This window comes from Eurosta solidaginis, chromosome 4 (genome assembly GCF_040869045.1).
Source record: "Eurosta solidaginis isolate ZX-2024a chromosome 4, ASM4086904v1, whole genome shotgun sequence".
In the NCBI taxonomy this organism is placed as follows: Eukaryota; Metazoa; Arthropoda; class Insecta; order Diptera; family Tephritidae; genus Eurosta; species Eurosta solidaginis.
This window is the reverse complement of record NC_090322.1, coordinates 115,550,146-115,573,050: the sequence shown is the minus strand read 5'-3', so window position 1 is coordinate 115,573,050 and position 22,905 is coordinate 115,550,146. Positions and strand designations below refer to the sequence as shown.

The 22,905-nt window shown below is 37.7% G+C and overlaps 1 protein-coding gene across 1 annotated transcript in view; it reads right to left on the bottom strand.

Moving 5' to 3' along the window:
* LOC137248132 (uncharacterized) overlaps window positions 1-21,949 on the bottom strand; it is a 105,933-nt gene extending 83,984 nt beyond the window's left edge. The window contains exon 1 of the mRNA XM_067778999.1: window positions 21,640-21,949. Coding sequence (XP_067635100.1) covers window positions 21,640-21,679 — 40 coding nt within the window. The 5' untranslated portion in view covers window positions 21,680-21,949. The remainder of the gene's footprint in view (window positions 1-21,639) is intronic.
* Window positions 21,950-22,905: the final 956 nt, after the last annotated feature.

Below are 22,905 nucleotides of genomic sequence, written 5' to 3'. Positions count from 1 at the left end.
GAAATTGAAACACAGTTCTGTGTACTAATTTTCAGAAAGACTAGTATAATCTATACTTTAAACCAAACTTTTAACCGTAGTAGGCAAATTTTATTCATTTCCGAGTCGTTGAACCGAACCGAACATTTTAGCTTCAAATCTTTAATTTTTTCTAGTCAACATACATACATACATTCTTATGTGAAGGGCATATCTGATCAGGGCCCGTATTACGGGTTACGATCAGTGATTGAAAAACATTTTCAATCAAGAGATAACTATGCAACTGTCAAACTATTTCTAAGAATTATAATAAGTTATATACATATATAACGAGTACTATTTGTCGCAAGTTCGCATATGCCATTAATCCGATCCACCATTTCAGAGCTATTTTAATTTAAACAAGTAAGGACGGGACTGTCTTCGGCTCTGCCGAATGGGGCTGAACAATAATCTTATCCCGTTCGTAAGCTCCGAATAATCGGATGTATAAGATAAGAAATATCTAGTGAAAGATCTACATACCTAAACGATTTTTAAGATAAATATAAAATAAAAAATAGGTAGGTACTTTGTGTGAGGATGCAAAGTTTCAGGTTTTTTGTGGTCTGCGTGTAAAAACTATGACTACGAATCACGTATTTCAAAAATATATGAAGTAAACGTAACTGTTTTATGAAACTTGATGAATTTTGAAGCTTCTATCCGTAAAAAGGGGCAAAAATGACAGTTTGTATGAAGTATATAATATATATACCACCGATCTCTATGATTTTTTCAGACAACAATATATGCTATATATGTAAGCATTTGGTGAAATTTGAAGCTTCTAGCTGTTAAAACGGGGCAGAAATTGCGCAAAGTTTCTTATCTGAACAATCGGTTGTATGAGATATATACTATGTATACACCCGATCTCAATGATTTTTTCAGATATCAATAAATGCTATACACGTAAGCATTTGGTGAAATTTGAAGCTTCTAGCTGTTAAAATGGGGCCGAAATCGCAAAAAAAAAATATATATATACTATATATATACCATCATATATATATTATATATATCACCGATCTCTATGATTTTTTGACACAACAATATATACTATATACGTAAGCAATCGGTGAAATTTGAAGCTTATAGCTGTTAAAATGGGGTAGAAATTGCGAAAAGTTTCTTATCTGAACAATCGGTTGTATGAGATATATACTATATATACAACCGATCTCTGATTTTTTCAGACAACAATATATGCCATATACGTAAGCGTTCGGTGAAATTTGAAGCTTCTAGCTGTTAAAATGGGGCTAAAATTGCGTAAATATATATATATACTATATATACTATAAATACCACCGATCTGTATGATTTTTTCAGACAACAATATATGCTATATACGTAAGCATTCGTTGAAATTTGAAGCCTCTAGCTCTTAAAATCGGTTGTGGGGGATATATATATATATATACCACCGATCTCATCAATTTTTTCAGGCAACAATATGTGCAATATACGAAAGTATATGGTGAAGTTTGAAGCTGCAATCTGTTAAATTGAGTAAGATATTACAAAAATCCTCTTTTTTCTGAAAAATCGGTTGTATGGAGGATATATGCTATAGTTGTCCGATCCGGCCGGTTCCGACAAATGTCTAATCGGACACCCAAATACACCTGCTCACCAAATTTTATCAAGATATCTCAAAAATTGAGGGACTAGTTTGCATACAAACAGACAGACGGACAGACGGACAGACAGACAGACGGACATGGCTAAATCAACTCAGCTCTTCATTCTGATTATTTCGGTATACTTAATGGTGGGTCTATCTACTTTCATTTAAGGACTTACAGTTTTGGGTTTCGTGACGAAATTAATATACCATTTCATTTTCATGAAAGGTATAAAAATGAGTTACAGGCCCAGCAATATGTTTGAAACGGAAAAACAAAGGCACTGCGACATTGGGCGATTTCACCGAACAGAACTGTGCACCATTGAGTATTTTTGATCAACTTAACGGTAGAAATTTTACGTTAAATTACTAAGCATACATTCTTTTGCTCAGTGGCGGATTTACCATATAGGCAACATAGGCTAGAGCCTAGGGCGGCAAAATTAAGGGGCGGCAAAATTCGAGTCCATTAATTTTTGAAAAAAAAAAAATTGCATTCGGATTTTGCTGCACTTAAAATAGAATTTTTGTCTATATATTATAATAAATAATTCATTCTTTTTTATGTATTTCTAAATTAGAATGAAGCTGTAAATTATTTTTCCGCATAGCAGTCGTAAAAATTTGCATAAAACTTCTAATCATGCGCCTCAGAAACCTAACAGCGCGCCTGTGCGTGACGTAAAGAAACAGCCGACCCGAAACCCTGAGAATCAGAATCATCTAAGAGGTTGCCACACTTGACATCACTGCCAAAAAACGAGCGTGCATTCGAAGCAAATCATGAGTTCAAGCCTTTCTATTCCTCACAAGTATAATATAGTGCATAAAATCTGAAGGTAAAGTCTGGTCGTACCTCAAATAATAGGCAGTATTGGTCTTCTGTTTTTCTCGCGCGATTTTCTCTTATCACTGATATGAAACATCTAAGCAACGAAGAATTACGTAAGAAATCCACTATATTGAGCAACTACTACACACAAGATCTTGAGGAAAATTTGGGAATTTCCTCTTTGCCTCTTGCCTAGAGGCGATCCAATCCGCCAATGCTTTTGCTACATTCGCTCAACGTGTTTATTCGGTCTGACAGTTCTTTGACATTTTAAAGTGTTGGTTATGAATAAAGGGTTCCCTCTTCATATATTATTGTGATTTGTGATTTGTATGAAAAATAATATGAGAAATTCTTCTTTTAAGGATAATTATTTCATTTGGCAGATGGCTTAACTTGCCGTTCATAGAACAAATTTTCTATGTATCAAAAAAAAATTGTGTGTTCTCTGAAAGCCCTCATTTATTGTCCAGTTGTGAGGAATTTTACTGTGCACGTATGTACATATGCATCCAGTTAATAACCGTTAAGCTTTTTTTCTTGTCTCTATATCGCTATACATACATACATACATATCAACGTTAATGTTTATTATAAGTGCAACTTGAAACTTTGCGTTCCGCTGCTTCAAATTAAATCGTCTCCAGTTACAGACGCGCATTGATACACTCGATCAATTGATCAATTGCGCACATATATAAATTAATATATGTATTCATATTTACCAGACATGTTTGAAGTTTTGCACGCATGATTTCCTCATAATGAAAAAAAGTCGTGTGACTTAAAATTAATTTGTAACAAGTAAGGAAGGCTAAGTTCGGGTGTAACCGAACATTACATACTCAGCTGAGAGCTTTGGAGACAAAATAAATGAAAATCACCATGTAGGAAAATGAACCTAGGGTAACCCTGGAATGTGTTTGAATGACATGGGTATCAAATGGAAGGTATTAAAGAGTATTTTAAAAGGGAGTCGGCCATAGTTCTAAAGGTGGACCAGGGGTGACTTTAGAATGTGTTTGTACGATATGGGTATCAAATTAAAGGTATTAATGAGGATTTTATAAGGGAGTGGTGGCAATTGTACATGTGAAGGTGTTTTCCAGATATCGACAAAAATGTGGACCAGGGTGACCCAGAACATCATCTGTTGGATACCGCTACTTTATTTATATATATAATACCACGAACAGTATTCCTGCCATGATTCCAAGGGCTTTTGATTGCGCCCTGCAGAACTTTTTCATTTTTTTCTACTTAATATGGTAGGTGTCACACCCATTTTGCTAAGTTTTTTCTAAAGTTATTTTTTGCGTCAATAAACCAATCCAATTACAATGTTTCATCTCTTTTTTCATTTTTGGTATAGAATTATGACATTTTTTTTCATTTTTCGTAATTTTCGATTTCGAAAAAGTGGGCGCGGTTATAGTCGGATTTCGGCCATTTTTTGTACCAAGCTAAAGTGAGTTCAGATAAGTACGCGAACTGAGTTTAGTATAAAGATATATCGGGCTTTGCTCAAGTTATCGTGTTAACGGCCGAGCGGAAGGACAGACGGTCGACTGTGTATAGAAACTGGGCGTGGCTTCAACCGATTTCGCCCATTTTCACAGAAAACAATAACCGTCATAGAGTCTATGCCTCTACCAAATTTCAGAAGGATTGGTAAATTTTTGTTCGACTTATGGCGTTAAAAGTACTCTAGACAAACTAAATGAAAAAGGGCGGAACCACGCCCATTTTGAAATTTTCTTTTATTTTTGTATTTTGTTGCATCATATCATTACTGGAGTTGAATGTTGACATAATTTACATATATACAGTAAAGATATTCAATTTTTTGTTAAAATTTGACTTTTACAAATTTTTTTTTTTAAAGTGGGCGTGTTCTTCATCCGATTTTTCTAATTTTTATTCAGCGCATATATAGTAATAGTAGTAACGTTCCTGCCAAATTTCATCATGATATCTTCAATGACTGCCAAATTACAGCTTGCAAAACTTTTAAATTACCTTTTTTTTAAAAGTGGGCGGTGCCACGCCCATTGTCCAAAATTTTACTTATTTTCAATTCTGCGTCATAAGGTCAACCCACCTACCAAGTTTTATCACTTTATCCGTCTTTGGCAATGAATTATCGCATTTTTTCGGTTTTTCGAAATTTTCCATATCGAAAAAGTGCGCGTGGTTATAGTCCGATATCGTTCATTTTAAATAGCGATCTGAGATTAGCGCCCAGGAACCTACATACCAAATCTCATCAAGATACCTCAAAATTTACTCAAGTTATCGTGTTAACGGACAGACGGACGGACGGACGGACGGACATGGCGCAATCAAATTTTTCTTCGATACTGATGATTTTGATATATGGAAGTCTATATCTATCTCGATTCCTTTATACCTGTACAACCAACCGTTATCCAATCAAAGTTAATATACTCTGTGAGCTCGCCTCAACTGAGTATAATAACCATTAAATATGCGATTGGATTCATATTCATGTGAGATACGCGATTAAGTTTATTTAATGTACCATGCAAATATTTACATTACAGTGGGTCAACTAAATTTTGATTCGCCATTTTTGGTATCAGAGTCCCATCAGCTTCCACAGAAGCCTCTTGATAGCGGGTTTCAATCAAATCTAATCTTTTTATTTCCTTTATATTAGTTTCGTTTGATGTTTTTCAGCCAATTTCCTTACAAAATTGGAGACTGTTCCAATACCTTTTTGAGTAAATTTCCGGACAGCTGGAGTCTTCAAACTTGGAACACAAGTTGGAACCCGGTGGCAATTCAGCGCGAGGGAAAGAAAACTTTGCTAGGTGGTCCAGTAATCGTCAAAATTCAAAAAATCGTCCGAACTTTAAAATTTTCCTTTCGAGCTTCAAGGAACTTCCCGATAACCCTTAGACCTGAGACTTTGAACGAAGATCTTTCTTTGTAATACAGGTATGGAGATATTTAAAAGGTATTAAGAAATTCAACTTACAAGATGTGGAATCTTGTCGCCGTTATTTGATTAACTTCCTGTAGAGTTAGATTTTCAAGACTAAGAACTTACCATCTAGACAAAGCAGCACAAAGGAAAAGAAAATTCGCTGGGCAATTCCGAGACCGTGAAATTTCATAAAATAATCCGAGCTTGGAAATTTTGCTTTCGAGTTTTAATGAACTTTCCGATAACCCAGAGATCTGATACTCCGAAGGAAACTTTGGGCTCTATCAGGTTATAATATTTAGGACAAATGAGCTTTCTAGATGCCTTGTCCCATTGAGAAATTCCGAGATATTTAGAAAGTCCATTTACAACATGTGGAATCTTGCGACCGCTATTTTAGTAATTTCCCGTACAGCTGGATTTTTGAAACTAACAACCTGCTTCAGAACCCCATGACTATGCAACATTTGGGAAACAAATTTTCACAAAGTGGTCCAGGAATCGTGAAATTCAGGTATTGAAAAGTCCATTTAGAATTCTGGAATAGACGATCGATTTTTAAGTAACTACTCAATGAGCTACAAATATGAAACCTTACACATAAAAAAATAAAAAAAAATAAATGTAAGGCGCGATAACCTCCGAAGAGATCTAAGGCCGAGCTTCTCTTCCAATTTGCGTCGTGCTCCTCTTGATTTTTCCCTACAAATTGGCCGGACGGGACCTACATGTTTTATGCCGACTCCGAACGGCATCTGCAAGACAGATGAGTTTTCACTGAGAGCTTTTCATGGCAGAAATACAATCGGAGCGCTTGCCAGACACTGCCGAGGGGCGACCCCGCTTAGAAAAATTTCTTCTAATTGAAAAATCTTATTTCTAAAATTTTGATGTTGCTTTGCCCGGGAGTTGAACCCAGGGCATACGGTGTGATAGGCGGAGCACGCTACCATCACACCACGGTGGAAAACTTACACATAGTTCAGGTCATATTGACAATGATACAAAAGAAGAAAATAAAAAGATACAAAATTTTTTAGTACTTCCTTTATATAAATGGACAAGAAGAAACTAAAAATGTCTCTTTAAACAATTCAGCTGAGCAGAGCTCACAGAGTATTGTAGTTTTGTTCGCATAACGGTACCCCGTAACGGCATAAACTAATCGAGATAGATATAGACTTCTATAGATCAAAATGATCTGGGCGAAAAAAGAAATTCATTTAGCCATGTCCGTTCGTCCTTCCGCCTGTCCGTAAACACGATAACTTGAGTAAATTTTGAGGTATCGTAATGAAATTTGGTATGTAAGTTCCTGGGCACTCACCTCAGATCGCTATTTAAAATGAGCGAAATCGGACTATCGATATCGAAAATTCCGAAAAACCGAAAAAGTGCGATAATTCATTTCCAAAGACGGATAAAGCGATGAAACTTGGTAGGTGGATTGACCTTATGACGCAGAATAGAAAATTAGTAAAGTTTTAAAAGAAGGTAATTTAAAACTTTTGCAAGCTGTAATTTGGCAGCTGAGTATGTAATGTTCGCTTACACCCAAACTTAGCCTTCCTTACTTGTTATTTAGATATTTACCACACAATATTAATGCACTAAATACTTTATCTGAAAAGTTATAGTTAGTTAAGGTCTAAAAATAAAAAAATAAAATGTGTACGATTTGTCCCTTACCAACCGTGGAATGCTCCAGTTGCAATTATTGTGAAGAGCTCCACACATTATCACCTTCGCTGGGTGCTTTTATGCTGCCTCCGTTTAAGATGACGTAAACGACTTCCCTCTATAATCGAAGCTCTCTCTGAACATTGGCTACCAGGTCGCCCTTTTGGCTCTGACAGAAATTTGACCCGGGCTTGAAACCTTTCGTCTCTCGCCGAATTTAGGGAACATTTTATATTTTTCCTATACCGTATTTTTAGACCTGGTGATAGTGATGGAGTTTTATAGATCTTTTAATGCCTAAACTTTGAGCTGGATATGAAAACATTTTGGGAAACAGCGAAGTCGATCGTTCTTGCTCTATTAATTATTACCTGAAGCTGCTGTGTAAATGTATTTTTATTAACAATATAGTATATATGTACTTTTTTCATCGCCAAATGCATGGGAAAAATTGGTAGATGCCACAGAACTCGAATTTGTATGTGTATTTTTATTTTTAATTTTATATAATATATGGGCGCCGTAATCAACCGATTTTGAAAAGTAAAGATATCCGTAAATAATATCAAAATATGCTAAACCGTTTTTGATGTCGATGCCAATATTTTCAAAAGATTCGAGCGGCCTTAATAGGCGTTGCTTCGCCCTATTTTTCAAAATAGTTGAATACGGTTTTAAAGTCAACCTTACGAAGTTGATCATATAAAATTTTAGCCTTGCAGCTTTATAAATGACGGAAATATCGCGTTAAGTATTGAATTATCACAAAATTATATTTCATTTTGATATAATATTTATTTTTTACAGTAGTATTAGTCGCGGTCATAGGGAATGGTGCGCTTTGCAAAAATTTGATGATGACCCCCGAAAAAATAGGCTGACGGATATATCGATGAATGGATAAGCAATGCTAAGTTAAATTTTGTTTTCGGTTGACTTGCCACCGACCAAGTCGATAGTGGCTATCGAAAAAATATGATTTTTTTTTTGATGTTGCCTTGCCCGGAAATTGAACCAGGATCTTCGGCGGAGGGTGGAGCCGTGTGTAGAAGTCCACGAAAGTGGGGAAAGCTTCTGACCGCCATTCACCTGGAAATGGCCAGAGCGATTCTTTTGCATGCGGTTCAAGCAGCTCACTACTGCCGGTCGCTTGCGGCCAAGTATCCTCTGGGTAGCCGCTAAACATCCGTTTAGCGGTATTAGCTCACTAAGAAGGCGACAACCTGGCTAGGCCACTCTGACATAATCGGTTTAAGGGCTAGCCGGGGGAGATCTCATCGGCAGCGTCTGTACACCTCTAGGTGCGGCTGCAAGCCGGCGTCTGTCTTGGAGCAAGCGGCTCGGTATATAAACGTGCAAGTAATATTTTCACCCCCGCTGAGCGGGTTGTGCGCTGGGCTTGGGACCCGCCACGTAAAACCATACTGCAATGAAATATAACAACAAGCCTCGGATGATGACGACCATGGCAAACGTTTGAAGGACAATGGATTGAGGGAATGCACCTGGAACGTCCGCTCCCTGAATGGGATTGGTGCAGATGCCCGGCTGGTTGATGTCCTCGTCAAAGCAAAATCTGACATCACCGCCATCCAAGAAATGCGTTGGACGAAGCAAGTAAGAAAGAAGATCAAAAATTGTGACATCTATTGGAGTGGCCATACGAATAAGCGCAGTTTCGGCGTCGGATTCGTGGTGGGAGAGAGACTTTGTCGCCAAGTGCTGGCGTTGACGCCTGTGGACGAGCGTCTCGCCGCTATCCGAATAAAAGCAAAATTTTTTAATATATCATTCATTTTAATATACCGTCATGATATAAAAGTCGTGCTTGGCGACTTTAACGCCAGGATGGGCAAAGAAGGTGTTTTTGGCCCTACAGTTGGAAAGTTCAGCCTACACAATGAAACTTCTCCTAACGGACTGAGGCTGATTGACTTTGCTGGTCATATCCAGCACGAGGTTCATGCATAAAAAGATCCATCAAGCTACATTGCTGTCTCCTGATCGAAATACTCGCAATCAGATCGATCACGTTGTGATAGACGGACGGCATGCCTCCAGTGTTTTAGATGTGCGCACGATCCGAGGACCTAACATCGAATCGGACCATTATCTCGTTGCAGCCAAAATACGCACCCGCCTCAACACGGCTAAAACCAAGGAACAAAAAACACAAGGAAAGCTAGACGTCGAAAAGCTTCAATCACAACAGACTGCCAATGATTACGCAACTCGACTCTCACACCTGCTCTCTGAGAGTACAACTCATCCTGAAGGAATACAGGAGCAGTGAGAGCATATCTCCAAAGCACTTCGTAATGCCGCCGAGGAAAAAATTGGTTACCGGCGGCCACGAAAAAACAAGTAGTACGATGAAGAATGCCGCGTTCCAACCGAAAGAAAAGACGCTACCTACAGGGCTACGTCAAAAGCGAGCGCGACAAGAGCAGTGTGTGAACGCTATCGTGAGTTGAAAAGGGAAGCGAGACGCCTTTTCAGGAAGAAAAAAGCAGAAGCAGAAAGGCGTGAGTGCGAAGAGCTTGAGCTGCTAGCCACCAGGAATAACGCCCGAAAATTCTACCAAAAAATACGGCGACAGACGGAAGGTTTTAAGACCGGGGCAAACTCCTGTAGGAATGAAAACGGCGACCTTGTAACTGATGTCCAGAGAGTGCTTAGATTATGGAGGGAATACTTCTCTGCTCTCCTAAATGGAGGCAGCAATTCACCGCGCAGAGATGAAGAACCCAATCCCGCCATCGATGATGATGGAATATATGCCCCCCGCCGGACTATGACGAAGTTAGAATAGCAATAACCAGATTGAAAAACAACAAGGCCGCGGGCGCTGATGGATTGCCTGCGGAGCTATTCAAGTACGGCGGCGAGGAGTTGGTAAGGCGCATGCAGCAGCTTCTTAGCAAAATATGGGCGGACGAGTGCATGCCCGACGGTTGGAATCTAAGTGTTCTTTGCCCAGTCCACAAGAAGTGGGATACTGCAAAACGCACCAACTATCGTGGAATCAGCCTTTTTAATATCGCATATAAGGTCGTTTCAAGTGTGTTGTGCGAAAGATTGAAACCCACCGTGAACTGGCTGATTGGACCTTATCAGTGCGGCTTCAGACCTGGTAAATCTACATTCGACCAGATCTTCACAATGCGCCAAATCTTGGAAAAAACCCGTGAAAAGAGAATCGACACACATCACCTCTTCGTCGACTTTAAAGCCGCCTTCGACAGCATGATAAGGAGCTGCCTAAATGCCGCTATGTCTGAATTTGGTTTCCCCGCTAAACTTATACGGCTGTGCAAAATGACGTTGAGCAACACCATCAGCTCAGTCAGAATTGGGAAGGACCTCTCCAAGCCGTTCGAAACTAAACGAGGTTTCAGACAGGGTGACCCCCTATCGTGCGATTTCTTTAATTTGATGCTGGAGAAAATTATACTAGCTGCAGAACTTAACGGCACTGGAACAATATACTATAAAAGCATGCAATTACTGGCATATGCTGATGACATTGATACTAGAGGTTTACGCCGATCACTTAATCGGCGGCGGCGGCGCAGGCTCTATTATATACCGGCGGCGGCGGCGTGTGCGGCGCGCCGGCGTACGCCGATGTTCTTACTTTAAAAAGCTTGATTTTTCGATTTAAAAAAATAGTATTTATGAAAGGGTTTGCTTGTATGTATTTAAGGAAATCAACGTGTTGTCCATTTCGGAAATATCCGAGGTTTTTGCCTCAAGATCTCGCAGACTGTTCAAACATTTTCAGGAGTAGCTCCTTGCGGAGGGATTGTCCCTCGTTCACTTGCTCCAGAGAGGCTTCGAACCTAGCCCCGGTCTTTGGAATTGGTACTGCTGCGTCTGCTGAAAAGAAATAGAGATACATAAAATAGCCACACTTTTGTCTGCATATCCCGTGCAAAGCGTAGTTTCACCTAGGGTTAACTCATAATAATCGTCGCGAACACAAATTCTTTAAAGCACAGGGCGCCTCCAGGTTTTTCGGCTGTTTTAAAGAGCTAAAATTCCCGATGTGTGAACAGTAGCAATCCCGACCACCAGTCGCTACCAGGCCTTCTGACCCTCACACCATAAGCCAGCACAGAAGCTATAGGACTGCGACTTCGAACTTCGTCAACGTCATTTTCCTAGAAGCTCTAGGTGTAGCTGCCAAGACTTTCCAACGGATGCTTTTGCCGAGCTACACCAGAGAAACAAATTGAAACGTTAAGGAGTTCGACCAAGGATGCCATCATTGCGTAATGGGTGAAAATCGTATAATCCTCGGTGCATCTATATAATTAAAATTTTACAAGGACCCTGGATAAAATTTTTAAAATGTAGACCAGAGTTTGTAGACGTTTGTGTTCACATCATTGATTTCAATAGTCTTCGTTAAATCAAAACGATATTTTAGAATGAAAGTCGACCGATTTTAAGTTGAATGATGTTTACTGCTGTTTTCCGGCCTAATGATATAAGAGCTCACCGCGTAGCTTCAGTTTTCAGACTAGTTCGACTGTCCACTTCGTTAGGGTAGTAGCACACACCGTCATTTTTTCCACTGTCTTGGGAAAGCTTTTGCTTCACCACTTTGAGTGTTCTTGCGAAGGACAAAGCCTCACCTGGTAAATACATATTTGTGCCTACGTATTCACATTTGTAAAAGGAGCCGTAACGTGTAGGTGATATTTAAACTTGGTTGATAGGCTATAATCAATGTAATTAACTCCAAGGGAATAGTTTTGAATAGGGCCGCCAACTTTAAGTCAAACCGGGAGACTTGGGTGTTGAAAGATGAAGTGATAAAATTAAAATTAACATTTCAGACGCTGTTGTATAGTTTCGAAAATAAACAACAGATGTTTGAATGTAAGCCCAAGTGATTTTTTCAAACCCTTATCATACGTACATATATTCTCAACTTAAGTATGAGGTAAAAAACATTTCAAAGGAGTGTTTATGCCTCTAGAACGTACTAAAGGATTTTGCATCACTGATTTCGCTTATTCTTTCAGCCAATCGCATATAAAATTAAAAAAAAAAATCGGCACTTTTTTTGATTTTTTTAACAACTTGAAAACAATTTGAAACGCCTTGAGTAATTTTTTTTTTTTTTTTTTGGAAAAAATATGCAAAGTGATTATATAAATTTATTATATAATGTTTCTTTTAGTGTTTTGTTTTAATAACTTGGTGAATTGGGTGATGCAAAGTCCGTGTTATGCTGATGTCGAAAACGCCTTTTTTTTCTTAAATAACTTTTGAACAGTTCGAAAGAGTTAAATTTCGCAATTAGTTTCTTATAACTGACAGTTATGCGCATCTGTTGATACCACTTTCGACCATATTCCGACCAATTTTCGACTTGAACAATAAATGGTCTAAACAGTCTTAAACGAGTAGAAAATATAGTACCGCGCCGGACGCCGCCGCCGCCGCGCCGATATTTTTGACATTCGGCGGCGGCGTACTAAAAACGACCCTAAACGGCGGCGGCGGCGTATATCTCTAATTGATACCATCGGCCTAAACACCCGCGCTGTTAGTTCTGCTTACTCCAAACTGGAAAAAGAAGCGGTAAAGATGGGTTTGATGGTGAATGAGGACAAAACGAAGTACCTGCTGTAATCCAGCAAAGAGTCAGCGCATACGCGCCTTGGCAACCACGCTACTGTTGGCAGCCATAATTTCGAAAGAAGACTTCGTTTATTTGGGAACCACCATCAACACTAGCAACAACATCAGCACTGAAATCCAACGAAGAATCAATCTTGCCAATAAATGTTACTTTGGACTAGGTAAGCAATTGAAAAGTAAAGTCCTCTCTCCGCGAACGAAAATCATACTCTACAAGTCACTTATCGTACCCGTCCTGCTATATGGGGCAGAAGCGTGGACCATGACAACAGCAGATGAAGCGGCTTTGAGAGTGTTCGAGAGAAAAGTTCTTCGAAAGATTTATGGACCTCTACGCGTTGGCGATGGCGAGTACCGAAGAAGATTTAATGATGGGCTGTACGAGCTATACGCAGACATCAACATAGTCCAGCGAATTAAAACGCAGCGGCTGCGCTGGCTAGGCCATGTTATGCGAATGAAAGATGATGCTCCGACCAAGAAAGTTTTTCTATCGGAACCCGCCTATGGAAGCAGAGGTAGAGGGCGGCCCCGACTCCGTTAGAAGACCAGGTGGAAAACGATTTAAACTCCCTTGGTGTGACCAAGTGGCGCCGGTTGGCGGAGCGAAGGAGTGACTGGCGCGCCTTGTTGGACGGCCATAACCGTTTAGACGGTTAAACGCCAATTAAGTAAGTAAGTAAGTAACACAGGCACAATCACGCTAGATGTAGCATTTGTAAATATTAAGGAACTTCAGACTTAGCAATTGAAGTTCATTTTGCCTTGCCCATTCACATACAAAATTTCGCGAAGTGGTGTTATACACATACTCACTATACAAGAAAAATATTTGCTAATATATTTTGTATCCTATTCATTTGTTAAATTGCAGTTTTTAACTGTGAAAAATGTTAGAAAAGTACCAACGAGTAGGAAAAATTATTTCACTCCACATATGTAATACCGTTTTCACACAGAAACTTAATCGAATCACAATCCTAATAAATGAAATAATTGAGTTTCTCTTTTCATTAGCCCCAAAAAAAATATTTCGTTTTTACAAAAAATAGTTAAAATGGAAAGCAGACGTTTCCTTCTTAACCATAAATACAATCAAAATAAAATGCATGCGCAACTATCCATAGATGCTGCACCTAACCAAATATGTTCCTATTTTCGAAAGCGCCATATTATCTTTTGTAGCAAATGCAGCGAAAATTAAATTTTGCAATTTTGTGTTTCGTGTTTTTCTATTTTTCGTAAGTTATTGAAAATAATTTATTTTTGATTGTCATTTGTTACATTGGTAATAAAATTCGAAGCACCAAGCAAAACCGACTGGATTTTTCACTCGATTAGGCATTCAATAAAGCAATAATGAGATAATTAAGAATTTGTATTTTGTATGGAAGATTGAGTTCAATTAGGCCTTTAATGCAGAAAGCTTGACTAATTATTTCATTAAGCCTCTGTTTGAAATTGGCATAAAGCTGTAGTCATTGGTGCCGTTTGTCGTATCGCTGTATTTGTATCCCTAACGTAATCAGCTGTTTATCATTCCGACGGTAAACCAAAAACCAATTGGTTGGCTACGATACGGTTACGAACTTAGCGGCACCAATAATCGATTGCATTGATTCTCATAAGGTTGGTCGAATCAGCTGTTATAAGGTTACCGATACGGTTACCGATAAAGCACCAATGTCGGCAGCTTAATACTCCTATATTGCTAATAAAAAATGCTCGCAATGAGTTCTGAATTCGAAATCAAAACAAGACAGCCTACAAAATTTTTGTGATTGTAGTAGCATAAGTGTGACAAGAAAAAATCTAAATTTAGGTACATCCGATTCATAAAATTAGAATTAGCAATTGATGCAATTGGTTTATATTCTCTAATTCATTAAACAATTAGAAATAGTTCAACTAATTCCCATTGGATAATTGAAATTTTTATTCTAATGTTAAATCTAATTGCAATTAGTTGCCATTAGCAAAAAAATTGGTTTACCTTTACAATTAGAAATCTAATTGACTTCTGCTAATGCAATTAGATTATCCAATTAGCTCGAATTAGAATCAATTATTATATTTATTTACATCATTATTCGCTCACTTCAATAATTCTTTGAAAAAAAATTTATTTTTATCAAAATAATTGATTCTAATTCGAGCTAATTGTATATCTAATTGCATTAGCAGAAGTCAATTAGATTTCTAATTGTAAAGGTAACCAATTTTTTTTGCTAATGGCAACTAATTGCAATTAGATTTACCATTGGAATAAAAATTTCAATTAATTAATGGGAATGAGTTGAACTAATTCTAATTATTTAATGAATTAGAGAATTTCGCAAATGAAGGTTAATTAGCAATCATTAGCATTATCTAATCATTACTTAACATCTATGATTCGATTATTGAATACAAAAACAAGAACATTTAAACAGCAATTTGTCGACACTCTGATGTTGGTGAGTGTACCTAGCCTATAGTAGCAACATAGGAGTATGTATTACATATGTGCATATAGGTTTCACTCGAATTCTTCTTCTTATGCTTTGCTTGCAACAAATTTTGGGAGTTGACTACTTTTTCATGTCAGATGGCGCCAGGTGTCGCTCGGTTTGCCGTTAAATACGTGCAATCTACTCATTATGCATAAAATTGCGCTAAACGCATCCATATGAAAAACTGCTTATGTGAAGGGGCTTTTATGCTCACACCTATGTACATATGTATATTTTTGTGCAACAAGTTGTAGGAAATGAAAATGCATCTTCATACAACGGTATTCCTCCTAACGCTCTCATTTCATGATTTTTCGTGGTGTTTTGGTATTTTCTATGCCAAATTTTGAGGCTTGTTGCGGATGCATGCTCCGTCACCTTGCGAGACAAAGCGATCCGCCTATTGTAAATATTGAACATGTTAGCTGTTCGTTGCTTATGTTCGGAACATTCTTTTCCATTTAAGGTTTTATGAGATCCCTTCATAAATTTTGTTGGTATATTCGTGCCGCGTCTGTTGCATTCTACATAGCAACACATGTACGTAGTTAAAAAATAATAGTCTGAATGCCTGCCATGTATTTTAGCTGTGAGATTATTGTATGTAATGGTTTCGTAAGTAAGCTGTAACAATTTGCTAGGGGTTTCTTCCTTGCTAATGTTTCAGACAATGTACAAGGAATTAGCAAATCATTCACTATTTTTGATCCGCTTTGCGTTCAAGAAGCCCCGAGTAGCGAGACCACGCCTAAGCTTTTCATTTAACACTTCTGTCAGAATCATAGTCTGAATTTAAAGCTGCAAGAAAATCAGTCATTTATCCTTTTGAGAACATGAAACTTACAAATTTACTATCACTACTAATTTATTACTTAAGGTACTTTTCCACTACAATTTTCGTTGAAAGAGATTGAGTTATTCCTCTTTTTAAATGCTCATAACATAAAAGCAGTCAATGCTTTTGTAATGGGTTCTAGTGGTTTGTAATCTTCCATAAGAAATTATGTTCAATGTTCAAAATAGTTATACAGGCATAGAACATTTAAAAGCTCGATTTTCCATACAAACTACACGGAGAAAATTTGATTACAGTAATTTTTCCAACGACGGTTCACGAGAAAAACTTTATGACACTGCCCAGAAAGGTTACAGTATACCGCTTTATTCATTGGCTTGCAAGAAATATTTCTCAAGAGGTTGAATAAGTTAAAAAGGAATGAAATTATTTTAATAAGGAAATGAGGAGTGTCTTATTTTATTTCCATTATGTCGCTCGTTTTATTGTAAACAAAAGTAACCCAAAATTTTTATTTTTTGAGAAAACGCAAATAAAGTTTTACTTTTTCATATAGTTTCATTATAGATAAAAATAAAATAAAAAAATGTTAAACACTTCCTTTATATAAACGGACAAAAATCAGCGACAAATGTCTCCTTATATAAAGACATATTCTTGCTAAACTTTGATTTTAAAACTTTGACATATAAATTGCAATTGGAGCGCACTTTACTTGGATTGGAAAGTTGGTAGTAAAGGAGATATTATTAGTCAATCAATTGACTCAATGAGAACTTACATAAAAATCAATCCCAAAGTTCCCTCCGTTTCGTTTGATTTTTCTAAATATCTCAGTCCGTGCGTCCCCTATCGAAACTTTTTTTAAAACCCGGTTTGAAATTTCCAAATTATTATCTAATTTTTACGATCCGTACGCCACCTAACGTAATTTTTTTCTCCTTTTGTTCCTTTGTCACGGTGTCTTAACCTGTCTCTGAGGTTTCATGTTTGTAGCTCAATGGGAAGTTATTTTAAAATCGATCTCAAAACACCAAATTCTTATCTAAATATTTCGATCCGTGCTCCACCTAACGGAATTTTTTCTCCTTTTCTTAAAATTCCTCGGCGTCTTATCCAATCTGTGAAGTTTTACAATTGTAGCTCAATGAGACTTACATAAAAATCAATCCCAAAATTCCCTCCGTTTCCACCGATTTTTCTAAATATCTCATCCCGTGCGCCCTCTAGCGAATCTTTTTGTATCGTGTCATCGACCTCTGAATTAAGTTTGAGATTTCAAGTCTCTAGTTCATCGAAAAGCTACTTAAAAGCTGGTTTGAAAGTTTTCAAATTCTTATCTAATTATTTCGATCCGTGCGCCACCTAACCGATTTTTTTCTTCCTTTTGTTGCATTGTCACGTTTGTAGCTCAATGAGAAGTTACTTAAAAATCGATTGCAAGATTTGTATGAAAAGCGGACAAACATTCAACCAACCTAATATAAAGGAAGAAAAATGAGACTCAAAGACAGCTATGGCGGTCAATTTTCGCCTGTTAAATATTCTATATATGTGATCATAATCTCACTAGACGGCAACTTTCATAAAATCTCGAAATATGAAATTTTTGGTTTACATCTGTTTGCAATAAAACGTGCGATGTAGTTTTAATTTGAATCAATTATTGAAGCTTTTCTGTTTTGCAAAATAAACTTTGAAACTTGAAAATCCAAAATTCGTTGCAGAAGATTTAACAATCTTATAATATTTCGTACTAAATAAGTATGAAAAACCAATTTCACCCAAATGATATATATGGATCTGTTAAGCTTTTCATAAAAAAAATAGTATATTACGAATGTTATAAGTAATTGTAGGCAATTATTCCACGTATTACCTCAATCGCAATCACCATTTCAGTGTTATTGGGATTTAAAAAATTGAATTCGATCACGGGTCGTATAGCATGATACGGGCCCTATTTTTTTATACTTAGCGTGCTTTGCACACAGAGTACATTAACTTTGATTGGATAACGGTTGGTTGTACAGGTATAAAGAAATCGAGATAGATATAGACTTTCATATATCAAAATCATCATTGTCGAAAAAAAAATTTAATTGAGCCATGTCCGTCCGTCCGTCTGTCCGTTAACACGATAGGTTAGGTTAGGTTGAACTGGCCGGTCCATGAGGACCTCACATAGACTGATTGAGTCCGTAGTGTTACCAGAATTTTGTTTTAACGACCAAACTGAAAAACGCTATCAAAAACCAGGACCTATGTTATAAAATAACTCCGTCCTCTTGGCAAATACTAGAAGCTTCCTAGGACTTAAGCCACTTGCTGCTTCTAGATCTGACAGCTGTATCACTCCTAATAGCTAGGGTCTTAGCCTGGCAAGTGCAGGGCACGAGCACAGAACGTGCTCGATCATTTCCTCCTCCAACCCGCACTTCCTACATCTGCTATCACTGACAAAGCCTAATTTAAAGGCATGTGACGCCAGAAGGCAGTGCCCAGTCAGAATACCCGTCATGAGTCTACAGTCCTCTCTTTTTAATGATAGAAGCAACTTTGTTAGTCTAAGGTTGTAAGACCTACACATAATCTTCGACACTTTACAGCCCCGCGCTTGAACCCACGCCTTTCCCGCTTGGTCGATCATGTGCACCTCTCGCCTTCGCTTAATCTCGCCCAATCTAATTGGGACGTCTACGGAACAAGCTTCAAGGGATACTCCCTTTTAAGCTAGTCTTCCGCTTTTTCATTCCCATCTATTCCCATATGCCCTGGGACCCAATATAGATGTATGCTTCTCCCTGTCCCGATTCTCTCCAGAGACTGCTTACACTCTAACACGCATTTAGATGCTGTGCTATGCGAGATTATTGCCTTAATTGCTGCTTGACTGTCAATATAAAATTTAACACGGTTGCAGCTTAAGCTATATTCTTCCAGGGTTTCTACTGCTTTGGTTACGGCTAATATTTCCGCTTGGAAAACGCTACAGTAATCCGGCAGCCTATTGGATCTGCTTATTTCCGGATCAGCGCAGTATACCGCAGACCCTACTCCTTCCACTACTTTGGAACCACGTCTGCCATTTGCGGACACTTGCGCCAACCGTCCACCTCTATTGTGGGCTTAAGATCTCCCTCGAAGCGCAGATAGGGAATCAGGTAGTCTGTTGGTCTTGTGATTGGTGACGCTATACTACTATGACCATATGGTCGGCGCTCAAGCTGCCCCGAAGCAACGAGCCTGGTTGCGGTCGTTAATGCTGTGTTCTTTGCTACCAGGTCTACAGGTGGAATGTGCAGAATGGCGTACAATGTAGCCGTCGGGATTGTTTTCAGGGCTCCCGTAATGCTAAGCATCGATAGTCTGCATACCTCTCTAATTTTTTGAGGTATGTTGTTTTTTGTGCGGCTTTCCACCAAACAAGAACTCCATAGTATAGAATAGCGCTTATAATCGCTGTAAAAACCCAATGAGAAAGAGAGGGCGATAGGCCCCACGTACACCCCAGCATTCTCTTACATGCATAGAGTGCCGTTGAGGCCTTCTTGACCCTCTCCTCCACGTTGAGCTTCTATGACAGCTTACTGTCTAGGATGATTCCTATATATTTTGTGCAAGGTTTCTCCTGTAAGGTCACCCCTCCTAACTTAGGCCTGGTCCAATTTGGGACCTTGTACCTCTTTGTAAACAAGACCATATCCGTCTTCTCCGCATTGACTTTCAACCCGACATTAGATGCCCAGGTATGAATATCCCGAAGCGCCCGATCCATCAAAGAACTAATCGTTGGAAGGCACTTTCCACTTATGACAAATGCAACGTCATCTGCGTAAGCCGTAAGTTTTACGGATCCCTCATCGAATTGCCTGAGCAGTTGGTTGATGACCAGCGTCCACAGCAGAGGTGATAGCACCCCTCCCTGCGGCGTGGCCCTGTCCATTGCTTTCGTGGCCTCGTACAATCCCCATTGTGATGTAATCTTTCTGCAATTTAACATGCAGCCGATCCATCTGATTAAGGCAGGATGTACTTTAATGTAATTAAGACCATCCATAATCGCTCATTTTGCAACATTATTGAAATCCCCGGCAATGTCCAAGAAGACTCCTAGAGCATACTCCTTATATTCCAGGGATTTCTCTATACTTATTACCACCCTATGCAATGCGGCGTCTACCGACTTGCCTTTGGTGTACGCATGCTGTGTTGTGGAGAGCAGCTTTTCATCCACGTTGGACTTTATGTACACGTCTATCAGCCTCTCAAAGGTTTTGAGTAGAAATGATGTTAAGCTAATGCGTTAATACGATAACTTGAGTAAATATTGAGATATCTTCACCAAAATTGGTACACTGGCTTAATGGTATTGAAAATGAGCGAAATCGGATGATAACCACGCCCACTTTTTAGATATATAACATTTTGGAAAATAGAAAAAACCTGAATATTTAGTAAATAATACACCTAGAATGTTGAAATTTGACGTGTGAACTGATATTGAGACTCTTGATAAAATACAAAAAAACTTTTAAATGGGTGTGGCGCCGCCCACTTGTGATAAAATCAATTTTACATATATTATTAATCATAAATCAAAAATCGTTAAACCTATCGTAACAAAATTCGGCAGAGAGGTTGGCTTTTAGTATAACGAATGCTTTGAAGAAAAATTAACGAATTCGGTTAAGGACCACGTCCACTTGTATATAAAAGATTTTTAAAAGGGTCGTTTTAAAAAGGGACGAATAAAATAAGATATATCTTTACAAAAAAGAGCTTTATATCAATGGTATTTCAAATCCCAAGTGGATTTATAACATTAAATAGGAGAAACTTCAAATTTTAAAAAATGGGCGTGGCGCCGCCCCTTTTATATCTAAGCAATTTTCTGTTTCTGGAGCCATAACTCGAAGAAAAATTAAAAGATCGTTATAAAATTGGATACACAAATTTTCCCTACAGCAGGAAATATTTCTAGAAAAAATGGACGAGATCGGTTAAAGACCACGCCCACTTTTATATAAAAGATTTTTAAAAGGGTCGTAGACGAAAATAATAAACTATAATTTAGCAAAAAATTGTTTTGAATCAATGATATTTCACTTATCAAGTTTTATTGTAAGAGGAAATGGGGAGACATTTTTTTTCAACGGGCGGTGCCACGTCTTATGTAGAAAAGTAATTTATCTGAAATGAAATGTGGAATTGAAGCTCACGCTGAGTATATAATGTTCGGTTACACCCGAACTTAGACACATTTACTTGTTTTAATAATGGCATTTAACATAGCACCTGTCAATTTCAAAAGCTTACTATATAAAAAATACAACCACGAGAGTATTTTAAACTTAGTTTTAAAATTTTTCTCAATTTATTTTATTTGTATTTTTCGAACACACGGCAATAGTTATCATTTATTAATAACGAAAACAAACCTCATTTGTTATATGTATGTATGTTCATTTGTTTTTTTATATGTAGCTATTCATTTTAAAATAAATGTTGTTAAAATTTTTAATTTGTTTCGTTTGTAATTTAAATAACCGTATTAATATTCATTCATGTTCTACTTACCCGGCGTTTTCCCGCCTTTCTTATCTTTAAATTCACACATTCTTTCAAAGCAATTCAAAAAAAGTCTCAGAAGTTATAGTCACAATATAAGTATAGCACGATAAACTTGGATATTCACCATCCGCTTTGTACGTATGTATATATATTTGTCCAAAATTAAAAATCACATTTAATTTCGTCTGATCTTGGTGTTTCGGTTGTTAAATAAACTCAGTCAGTGAAAGTTCTTATTCAGTGAAATAATTCTGGTAACCAAAATTTCAAACCAATTTCAAAGACTTATCAAAACTCACTGATGTCAAGCGGTGATGTTACTGTGTTTTATAAAATAAAAGCAATGAGCCCAAACGATCGCAACGAACAGCGATCAGTTGATTTTTACTGATAACAGCCAATGGCGGGGGAGCGGTGGAAGTTGAGCGCAAGCGCTTAGACAGTTTCAGCTATCATATATAAAGTATCATACATACATATTTATGGTTTGTTTGTAGATAAATACATATCTTCAGAAATGATTCACACACTTTCTGGGGCTATATATCTTTGCTTTATACAATCATATACCCATACAGATGAATTTGTGTTTATAAGGAGAATATTTAGTTCTCGTATCATCCCACTAAAAATAGAGGCGCGGATATATGTATACTGATGTGAGGAGACGTCACATCCTGCAGAAGGCGCCCCTAATTAAACTGATAATGGCGATTGTGTCGAGCTCATGGGTGGCAGAACATTATTGCATGAATGTGTCGAAAGCGTCACAAAGCGGTGACGTGGTATTCTGCCACTTCATACCTAATGAGCCAACTTAAAAGTAAATGAAAAATTGCATCGACCATAAAATCGTATAGGGTTAACATGGAGCTGTGTAGTTTCAACAGTAAATAGATGTTGATAGAAAGAATACATTGCATAATGTTATTTTTGCCCATGGGTATTATGTAATGGGCTCTTTTAATAATAAACGATTCAATTGGATGCCATCAGTGCATCTTCAGATATTCGATACCACTAATTCCGTGTTACAATAAACTTTTTTATATATGTAGGTGCGTCCAACGCAATGTTATGCATGACTGTAACATCGTCACAATCACGCTGAATGTTGCGTTTGTAAATATAAGGGAATTTCGGACTTAGCAATTTAATATTATTTCGCCTTGCCCATTCACATACAAAAATTTCGCGCAGCACTGTTATACAAGGTAAATACTTGCTAACATATTTTGTCTCCTATTCGTTTGTTAAAATACTGGGCCCGTA